This window comes from Strix uralensis, chromosome 1 (genome assembly GCF_047716275.1).
Source record: "Strix uralensis isolate ZFMK-TIS-50842 chromosome 1, bStrUra1, whole genome shotgun sequence".
Classification (NCBI taxonomy): domain Eukaryota; kingdom Metazoa; phylum Chordata; class Aves; order Strigiformes; family Strigidae; genus Strix; species Strix uralensis.
This window is the reverse complement of record NC_133972.1, coordinates 107061507-107071357: the sequence shown is the minus strand read 5'-3', so window position 1 is coordinate 107071357 and position 9851 is coordinate 107061507. Positions and strand designations below refer to the sequence as shown.

The 9851-nt window shown below is 40.8% G+C and overlaps 2 protein-coding genes across 5 annotated transcripts in view; one reads left to right on the top strand and one right to left on the bottom strand.

The window, feature by feature from the left end:
* Positions 1 to 572: 572 nt before the first annotated feature.
* On the top strand, positions 573 to 4963 carry ABITRAM (actin binding transcription modulator). Of its 3 annotated transcripts, XM_074876201.1 has the most exons (6): positions 573 to 631; positions 706 to 757; positions 3524 to 3653; positions 4383 to 4459; positions 4532 to 4601; positions 4670 to 4963. In XM_074876201.1, the coding sequence occupies exons 1-6, from the start codon at positions 583 to 585 to the stop codon at positions 4796 to 4798; spliced, it is 507 nt and encodes a 168-aa protein (XP_074732302.1). In that variant the 5' UTR covers positions 573 to 582; the 3' UTR covers positions 4799 to 4963. The 3 variants fall into 3 exon arrangements, with proteins under 3 accessions (XP_074732302.1, XP_074732321.1, XP_074732312.1); XM_074876220.1 differs by lacking the exon at positions 706 to 757 and having other exon boundaries at positions 581 to 631; positions 4421 to 4459; XM_074876211.1 differs by lacking the exon at positions 706 to 757 and having other exon boundaries at positions 581 to 631; positions 4421 to 4459; positions 4532 to 4963.
* CTNNAL1 (catenin alpha like 1) overlaps positions 4611 to 9851 on the bottom strand; it is a 60449-nt gene continuing 55208 nt past the window's right edge. For both annotated transcript variants that reach the window (XM_074876180.1, XM_074876189.1), the window contains exons 15-19: positions 9797 to 9845; positions 8912 to 8968; positions 8678 to 8797; positions 6318 to 6401; positions 4611 to 6205 (exon numbers count right to left, since the gene is read on the bottom strand). In XM_074876180.1, coding sequence (XP_074732281.1) covers positions 6044 to 6205; positions 6318 to 6401; positions 8678 to 8797; positions 8912 to 8968; positions 9797 to 9845 — 472 coding nt within the window. In that variant the 3' untranslated portion in view covers positions 4611 to 6043. The remainder of the gene's footprint in view (positions 6206 to 6317; positions 6402 to 8677; positions 8798 to 8911; positions 8969 to 9796; positions 9846 to 9851) is intronic.

Here is a 9851-nt window from a genome sequence, read left to right as displayed (position 1 = left end):
GATTAGTAACTTGCTCATTGCAATTTAAAGTTACAGTGGGTTTTTAATTTTCTGCGCAAGCTCAAAGGGAGAGGTTTGTCTTTGGGCAGGGGTCTTTGAAGCAGTGGATGTGATTTTTATGATTATAATGAGCATAGTTCTTCCAAAGGACACTAATCTCTAATTAATTCATATTAAACAATTGTAACAACCTTCCGTGTTCCAGGACGTTTCTCTTCTAAAAGGACTGTAGCTCCTGATTAGAAGTTCCTATTAATTATTGTTGATGGTGTGATGAACAGACTGACCCAGCTGCTGCGTCCAATCTGCTCTTGTATTTTATGAGAAACATTTGTGTGGACAGTAATACGCCCTGTATGTCGTTGGGTGCGATGAGAAACAGTTGTGCGGCGTACACTTAGTCTCCGGTAAACAATACTTTCTTTCCCGGGGGTAGCAAGCACACACAATTTAAGCAACCCTGAACAAGGCCCCTTCTTCAGGGTAACACCGGGGCAGCGGCGGCGTGGCCCGGCCCGGCCCGGGGATGGGCCGGGGTACGGTGCCGCCTCTACCGGGGCGGGGGTGGGACACACACACAACATGGCGGCGGGCGGCGCGGAACGGTACTTCACGCGCTGGTACAAGCCAGGTACCGCCAGGCGGGGGGGCCGGGGCCGGGGCGGCAGCGGTGGGGCGGTCACTAGTGTTTGTGCCCTGTTGCAGACGTGAAGGGGCGGCCGTGCGAGGACTTCTGCGTGCTGCAGCACTCCAACAGGCGAGTGGCGCTTGGGGGGGGGGGGGGGAGGTGGCTCCGCCCTCACCCGGCGAGGGGTGCCTGCGGCCAGCCCAGAGCCGCCGGCGGCGGACAGCTGGGAAGCCTCGGGCTTTCGTTAGAGAAGGAACCGCCGGTGGTTCCCGGCAGCACGCGGGCGCCCTCTGCCCCGCCCCGCCGTGACCCACGCAGCGGCGTCCCGAGGAGCCGGGCCGCGCCCCCGCCCGCCAGCCCTTTGCCTGGCGCTCGGAGGGGGGCAGCGACGGGCACTTCTGTCAACGACGGTTGACAGAAACGCCTCGAGTGGGGCAGGTGCAAAATACGGGGCGAGGCGGGATTCTTCTGGAAGATGGGAGGGTGGGAGAGTGACACATCTGAGCCTCCCTATAGCCTTAATGACTACTCCAGTAAGAGCAGTGCAGCTTGAACTCACTCCCCCTCCCCATATTGCTCAGCAGATTTTTAAAAAGGCCCCTTCAGTGTCTGTAAGTGCTGCCCTTTCGTCCCTGCATCCTCTCCTGCTGAAAGGGCCCTTTACATCATCTTCAGTAGCAGAAAAACAAGAAAATCCGTTTCAAAAGGCTTTTCCATAATGGCATTTAGAAGTAGTCTGCTGAACTTGGTTTCCAGGAAATTGTCTCAGTTTGAACAAACATTTATCTTTTTCTGTATACAACTTAATTGCTTTTAATAGTATATTTGTGTACTACAGTGAATGCAAGATAGGAAATAAAATGTCACATGTTGTGTCTGCTTTGATGTAGCTGGATATCCAGTTATTTGGAATAAATCAACCCTCTGTCTGGTTTGGACTCTTAGTAACGTGTGTTACCTTCCCCAGCTCCTGCCCCCCTGCTAAAGCCTCTTCTGACTGCAGGGTGGATTGGTGGCATCGTGAGCATTTCTGGGGTGTTTAGTCCTGGAGGGAAGACCAGAACTTAACTACTATCCCTACAGAAATGGGCAGTGCCAATTGCTCGCATGTTGAGGGAAGATGAGGAGGTGTTTGTTGTTCCCAGTGGGTTGCCTGCTCCTGTTCAGAGTTCAGGGTAAGAGGAAGGGGCGTGCTTGGCTCAGGGCAGAGCCATCGCCTTGCCGCAGCCTTCGGCGCTGGGGCTTTTCCGTGCCTCTTCTGCACAGTTCACTTTCATGTTCTTGGGCAACAGAAACCCGAGTACCTGGGAATAACAGTTATGACGGCAACAGCAAGAAAGGACACCCTCGCATTTGTGCCAAATACTAAATATGTAGTCACTAGCCTAGTTAAAATCCTGTTGATACAGGAGAAAGGAAATAAAAATATAAACACTTGTTCAAATGTCTGTCAAGATTATTTGGCTACTTTGAATTCTGAAATATCAGGGCCCTTGGCTTCTACAGCAGCTTAACCAAATGCTCTATAAAGTATTTTACCAATATTATGTATGGAGCTGTGGCTGTTTGATACTTCTAAGCAGTGTAAAATTATCTTGATTTTTTGTTTTGCCAGATCTCTGCTCTAATAGGTGACAGCTCAAATAGATGATTTCTCATCTCCCCTGTAGAAAGAGGCTGGGGTCAAGAGGAGGAAGCTTTTCTGGTCCCTTTGAGCTGCTGGGACATGCAGAAAGCATTTGCCAGGATCCGGCTCCCTCTTGTGGGGAGCTGCACAGTAAGAGTGCAGGGAGATGGATGCAGCATCCGCAGGGAAAATCTGGTTCTGTGCTGTGATTTTCTCTACAGTTACTGTTAATTCTCATCCTTGCTGTAGGTTTTAAACTCTTATTAAAGAAAACAGAATAGCTTCATCTCTGTTCATTTATTGGCAAGTTCTGGCTCTGCCTGTTTGTGCGTTAAGCATGGTTCTAGCTCAGGGATGAAGGTAGGCCTGGTCTTTACAGTTGTGCTTGTCTCAAACTCTCCAGTTTTGTGACAAGAAATAACCTGCCTTTAGAAAAAGATAAATTGCAAGCAGCAGGTTAACTGAAGCCCAGATCACCAAAGGATTCATCTGCTAATAACTATTCACCACTAACCACCTATAGCTGTTCTGAGAAACATTGCCTTGTGACATTTTCTGACAAAAGCATACTGTGATTTACTTGATTGTCCTGAGTATCTACTTCAGCTATTGGCAGACAAGTGAACCAAGTATGCTCCCATGAGGTACAACAACAGATAGAACAGCTCTAGCTTATTTAAAAGCTGTGGTTCTGTTTAACTAAGAAGTGTACGGCTTCTGATGAGCCAGTCTGGTGTCCCACAATAAAGCACCTTCAGTGGGGGTTGCTTTAGGTCAGAATGCAATTTTCACTCAGTTTGGTAGAGCAGACATCAAGATGCCCTGAAGAAAGTGAGTCCAATTTGATCCTGTATCTGACACTTTTGTAAGTGGGAAACTAAAATTTGTCTCTGATCTACAGCCAACAATTATCCTTCGTTATCCTTTGTTATCCTTCGTTACCTACTCAGCTCCCACGCTGTCTGTCCTTCCTTCCTCCCTGAGCCTGGTAGGTGCCCATCCTGTGATTCCCATTACAGTAAGCTGAACAGTCAGCTTAACTTTCCTGCTAAACTAGAGAGGGAAGAATATTGTGCTTTAAAGAGTGAAAGTAAACAACAGCTCTCTCAACACTGAAAGTCCTGCTAGCATTTTACATTAGGAGCCCATATGAAGTAGTACCAGTTTTAAGTCCTACCAGTACAGGCGGAGGTTGTGGAGTGTGCTTAGAGCATGTAAGAGCATGGTTTCTCACAACTACAGTGGAATAATTGTATTTCTTTTTGCAGAATCTGTGTCATCACCTTGGCAGAAGCCCATCCTCTTCTTCAAAGTGGAAAAACAATTAAAAGCATTAATTACCAAATCAGTGCCAACTGTAGCAGACTCCAGAATAAGGTGTCTGGGAAGTCAAAAAGGGTATGGTGCTTTGATTTGGTTAGTTTTCACTTTACTCTCTCACACTGCCTGAGACTTTCTGTCCTTTCTAGGATAGAAACTCACCAAGTTAGTTACCCTTGCATTTTGTTTTAAAACAGCCCCTCCCCAGTTGAATATAGACTTTCTTAAGAGGGGCCTGTCTTAACTGTCCCAGCCACCAGTGCTCCTGCAGCACAGGTGATTTCCAGTGTTGCTCAAACCAAGGCTAACAGTCGCTTTTAGTAATTTTTTTTCATAGTGTACAGAGGGACTTAAAACATCCCTGAAAAGATAAAAAATTGTTTCCACCAAAATGCTGAGGATTTGGAGACTACTGTTTTTCTCAAACAGACTGAGATAGCAGATGGGCTACTTCAGTGTGTTTCATGATGGGTTTTCAAGTATGTGTAGTTTAACCTGGTTATACTGAAATCAGTGGTGCTGTTTTTCTCCTCTCTCCCCTGATTTTAATCCGATCAAACTACAAGTCTGTTATTCTGCAAGAAACTTAATTAGGACTAAACTTGTAAGCTCTTAAGCTTCTATTCATTTGTGTACATAACTATCTTCCCTTCTGTAGGGAAGCACAGCTATGTAACTTACAAGGACCTGTAACTATCACACTTCCCGGCTTTGTTCTGAGAAACAAACTTACGTTGATGATGCTGATACTTTACACAGGGCTTTTTAATTTAAAGTGTATAATGTATGTTTATTTTTGACATGCAGGGAGCTCAGTTTTTAACAGAACTTGCCCCTCTGTGCAGGATATCTTCATCAGATGGAGAGGAATATACCATTTATAGGTAAGGGGTTTTCCCTTTTTCTTCTTAGCTTGACATACCATGCACTTCTACTGAATCTAAACATTTTTGCAGCTGTATACGAGGGCGACTGATAGAAGTGAATGAAAACATTCTTAGCAATCCCGCTATTCTGCAAGAAAAGGTAAGACACTTTCTTGCTTTTTATTTTCTAACTTTTATTTCACTGCTAACTTCAGTCTTGCTTTTCAGCCATCAACCGAGGGATACATCGCTGTGGTTCTACCCAAATTTGAAGAAAGCAAGAGTATAACTCAAGGACTTCTGACGCAGAAGGAGTACGAGGAAGTTTTGTTGAAACGTCTTAATTCTTCTTCATGAAATTAGTTATACAGGTATCATCTGTATTTGATACTAAATAAGCTAGTTTTATTGTACATTGTAACTTTCATGGTATTGAAAGGCCTAGTGCCTCTTTTTAGAAGTGGAACTTAAATGCTTGATCCATAGAAGAATAAACTGATTCAAATACTTTGTATATTAAAATTTGCTTTCTCTTTTTCTCTGAATTCTGGCATTGCAAGTTTTTAAATAAGCACAGAATGGTATGTTGGAGAGTATTTCTGTTCCACAGGCAGCTTTGCTTCTGCTCAGTGCAAGCGTAGTATGTACAGAAAAACCGTATGCTTTAGCTGTCACTTAATTTAGCTAAACTAATGCAGTATGGAGTTTGACAAAGGTGAATTGAAAATAAAAATGCAAGAGAAGTCTATGTACAAAGAGCAGATAAATTTGAAAAATATGTATTTCACACCGGGTTGTATTTTCATGGCATCCTGAAGTCAAATAATGCCCTTTGTACAGAAGTCTGTCATAATGACTATCTATTTTCTTAACTTTTAAATGGTATAATGCAAAGTCTACATAATACTTCAGTGGTTCTACATGCAATTCAACTTTTGCTCAGTAAGTTGTAATAAAAAAGGAAGCAACAACTACCATCTACAAAGAAAGATGGCAAAAGGCTCTGAGTCAAGAGTATTAATCACTTAGAAATACACTTTCGGAAATATGAATCATGTCAACAAGTTTAAAATTCAGTGGTGCAGCTACTGAAAGAGTTTTTTTTCCCTAGAACTACTTCATTGCAGGTATAACTCATAACTAAGGTAACATTTCAGTGCTTTAGGCCACAGCCTTTCAGACTATATTCCTGATTCTGATTCTGCTTTATCAAATACATAGACTGAAATAGGCCAGAGATGATTTTACAGACTTCAACAGTAGTGTTACATATAGCATATGCAGCACAAGGTTCTTTATACAAAATGTCTATTAGCAGCATCTTTGGGTTGAAACATCCATTAAGACATTCATAAGCATTAATTACAAAACCGGTATCAATAGTGAGCATAGGAAAGGCATTCACATTATAAAAATACATAACAATTAGACTAGTTGGTGGTGTAATTGCTAAGTAATAGGACATCTGTTAATTAGATGTGACAGAGGTCAACAGTTTTAATTCAAATTAACCTGGATTGACTTTCCACAAATGAAAGCAATATTGAAAATTCAGCAAGTGTTATTTTCAAATGGGAGTTCCTGCATTTCTAAGTGCTAGATTTACTTGCTCTCTAAAAACGTCATGTTTGTTACATGATTTTCTAAAGACTTGATTCCAAATGTCTCAGCTCTCCTTTCTGGACTATGCGCATTTGTACCAGTTCGTATTCTGTCTTCTCTCCACGGTGGAGCAGGTTTGAGACAGCCATTTCCTGCTTTATTCTGTATATTTAAAAAAAAAAGATTTCTTAAAAACAAACAAACCCCAAACAAACTCCAAACAAACAAAAAAACCCCAAAACTTTAAAATACTGCAGATGAACCAAGTACTCACCTTTCTCAGTAATTTGCAGCAAAGTGGAAGAAGTTGGCATAACAGAGTCATCACGTTCCTTGTTTTCAGAATGCATGCATCAACCTAAACAAGACAATTAAGAGTAGAGTAAGACCACTCATTACTTTCATTAGGCAATTGTTCAATGCATGAGATGATATTCTATTTCAAACTGGAAGAGGTAATATTTGTCCTTCGTAAGTCCCTTCTAATCAAAAGGTTTTGCCTAACTTTTTTGAATTTCTCTATTTAGTATCTGTAAAGCAATAGCTTCCCTTCTGTTAACCCAAGATTTGAGCTAGGAAGCAGAAGGAACGAAACACATCCCAGGAGAAGGAACTAATAATAAACAGTAATATAAGTGTCTTGGAAAGAAGCTCTTGCCACCTAAGTATGATTCATCACAATTCTTCATGTTTTTCCTTTTGGTTTACATCCTATCAGCATGATTTAGAAAAGCCATGCATCATGTAAGCCTTACCTTGATATGAGGTACACTGAAAGTTAGCTAAATCTTAGAGCATTTGAGTTTATGCCTCAACTCTAACACTCGGCACAGGTCACAAGTCTGGGCCCTTGACAAACATGAATTTGATAGCTTATTATCACTATATAGTGATACATCACTATAGTATAAACAGCCTGAGTTCCTATTTAGTTTAGCTAGAGAGTATAAAACAAACGAAGCAGTAGCCCTGAGGTGCTCAGTTTGGTTTTGAGTGGCTTGAATGCTCTACCCAGTTTCACTCCATGCTGTAAAATTGAAACATCTTTTCCATAGCTCATTGGAAACAAACATCCAGGTGCACAGAAATGGTCTTGCTCACATTGATCATACTGCTGCTCTGGGATACTTGAAGTTCTTCAAAAAGCCTGACCTCTATTCCCTGCTAAGGTTGGCAGATCTACTTCCTGTGGTAACAATGCTGAAACTTTTATGGCGGCTGTATATGTATTTACTTATAACAAATATGAATAATACCAGAACAAACTCTGGGGAGTCTAGGGTAGACTACCTACCTACTGAGAAGCAAACATGTATTTCAGTAATAGTCTTTGGGGTTTGGAATTTGTTACATTTATGTTAAGCATCAATAACAATATGTATTACAATGGTAGAAATAAATACTGCCCTCATAAATACTTTGATCACTGAAGTCCTTTCTTAGTGAGGTAATCTTAATTACAATTCATATTTCTCTGAATGAAGTTCTAGTGGATTACAGTATTATTACTGTACTCTAGTGAATTACAATATTATTCTATATAGTATTACTCTATCTCGTTCTATTCAGCTGAAAATTATCAGTTGCAGCATGATAAAATTCCAGTACCTCTCTTTATCTAGTACGAAAGTTAATGGACGTGTTGACAGAAGTTCTTTAAAAAAAGTTCTCAGCAGCCAAAAGCAGTATGAAGTAGTGGAAGCCTACGGACAGCTTTCCACCTTTTTTTTTTTTTTTTTTTTTTTAGAGTGGTCCAGGAACATCATTGTCTTGGGAAACAATTCTGTAAACTCTTTCATTAACAGTCAAATCCAAAACCCAAACGATAATTTCAGTGCTTTTAGTAATAGGAAGGAAAAAAATCCTATTACGTACTTTACTGATTCTTAGACTCTAAAGTTGATAAACTAGGGGTAGGAAACTATTCCTTAAAACATTAATATTAATGGTATGTCTGTGGCCACTGGGCCAGTTATGTAAAACTTGGATATCCATGCTCCCTAATAACACCCGTTTAAGCCTGTAGCGTAATACTGTCCAAGCTATCAACTGGCAGGCTTCCATGTATGCTGGGTGCCAGTGTACCATATTTTGCCTCTTACCAAACTCTCAGCATGAATGAGAGGGTCAGGTCAGGATAAACTTCACTGAAGCCCTTCTCTGGTAGTGGGGAAAAAAAAAAAGAAAAGAAAAAAGGCTAGAAAACAGTAGCACCTGTGCTGAAGAAGATCCTTTCCTGAGACAAGGTAGTGTGGTAAATGGCTTGGATTACAGTTATGAGTGAGGGATGTCCCAATAGACAAAACGTTTTCAGCAAGGGGAACAGTTCCTACTGTTCTTCCTCTCTACTTCACACATCAGCTTCTCAAAACATGTTAAGTGCAACACAGTACTTCAAGTTGAAGTAAATTTCTCTTCTACATAAGGAACAGCAACGATGACATACTGCATAACAGAAAAATGCTTGCACAACAGCATAAAATTTTGTACTTCTTTTTATGGTCCTCTGTCAATCCAAGAAGTTCAGCTGTCATGAACCATTTCATCTTTTAACAGGAGCATAAATTAGTAAGTTACTGTATTTCAAAACAAGTTAGGTCTTACTTTCAGAAATAAATATAATTTTTACCTTACCTTTGTAAATGTAGCACTTTTGCCCTGAACAGAAGCTTTAGCTGTTATCTGGAGCTGCTTGCACATAGAGATCAGTTTTTCAGCCTCCAACAGAAGCACAGGTTTGTCATCATCGTGTACCTGAAATGCATTTCAGGAAGACAAAACCGCTCTGTGTTAAACTCTCCAGTATTAAGTTAATGGAGAAAACAGCACAACCAGCTTTTAAGCAGTATCACTACTGTCATACATCACCTGATCAGAAAAGGCATGAAGAGCTGAAGCAAGCTTTGTGCCCTCTGTAGCAAAAATCTGAAAGGGGGAGAAAGCATGTAACAAAATGAACCACAATGAAAGACGAGGCTCTTTCTCCTTGTTTTAATAACTAGCGTGCTATAAAGTAAAAAGGTAGCAGGAAATATTTGTGATAGTTATATACATTTATAATTTACAGGTCAGCAGTTTGAAATGACTTCTGAAATAACAATCTACACTACAAATTGCCATTCTCCCAGATAAGCAAAGTTTTTTTCTCCCAGAAAGCGAAGGCTTTCCCTTTACATATGAAAAAACCTGACTTCCAATTATTTTTTGCGCTGTAGCAACTCACAAGTGTTTTGTGGGTAGATGACACCTGCCATGTTTGTTTATTGACCTGACAAAGGTAACCAGTCTCCTGTTAAACACAGACATGTATCTTGGAAATATCACACCACATTCCTTCATTTGGCCCCTTGTCTTTTGTTTGTATTATTCAAATTTTTACATCTTCTTTCTTTCCCATGAAAATACTGCTGCTCCAACTAGGATGGAGTATCTGTTAACACTATCATGGACTGAACTAAGTGATACAATGACTGCTACTAATGCATTAAAGTCCACTATATTTGCCATAATGCCAGTTTGCTATTCCTACTCCTAATTGAAATCTGTCAGTTTAATGAATGCTGTCTTAAGCTGCTACTGGAACACTGAAAAGTTGGCTTTCAGAAAGTACGTACCAGAGTTAGGCTGCTTAAAATCTACAGTTGCCAGTCAATTCATCGTATACTGTACTTATGTGTATGGAATCAGAGAGTTAAGTTCCAATTTCTTCTTCAGTCAGAGTGTCTAATTCCTATTTTGTTAAAAATATATTACCTCTGCTTGATGAAATAAATCTTGAGTAGTTTTCAGAAGTCCTTCTCCTCTGTGT

Coding starts and splice junctions, on each gene's coding strand:
- ABITRAM (XM_074876201.1), top strand. CDS start 583: ATGGCGGCGGGCGGCGCGGAACGGTACTTCACGCGCTGGTACAAGCCA. Junction 632..705: donor CACGCGCTGGTACAAGCCAG/GTACCGCCAGGC, acceptor GCCCTGTTGCAG/ACGTGAAGGGGCGGCCGTGC. Junction 3,654..4,382: donor TGTCTGGGAAGTCAAAAAGG/GTATGGTGCTTT, acceptor TTTGACATGCAG/GGAGCTCAGTTTTTAACAGA.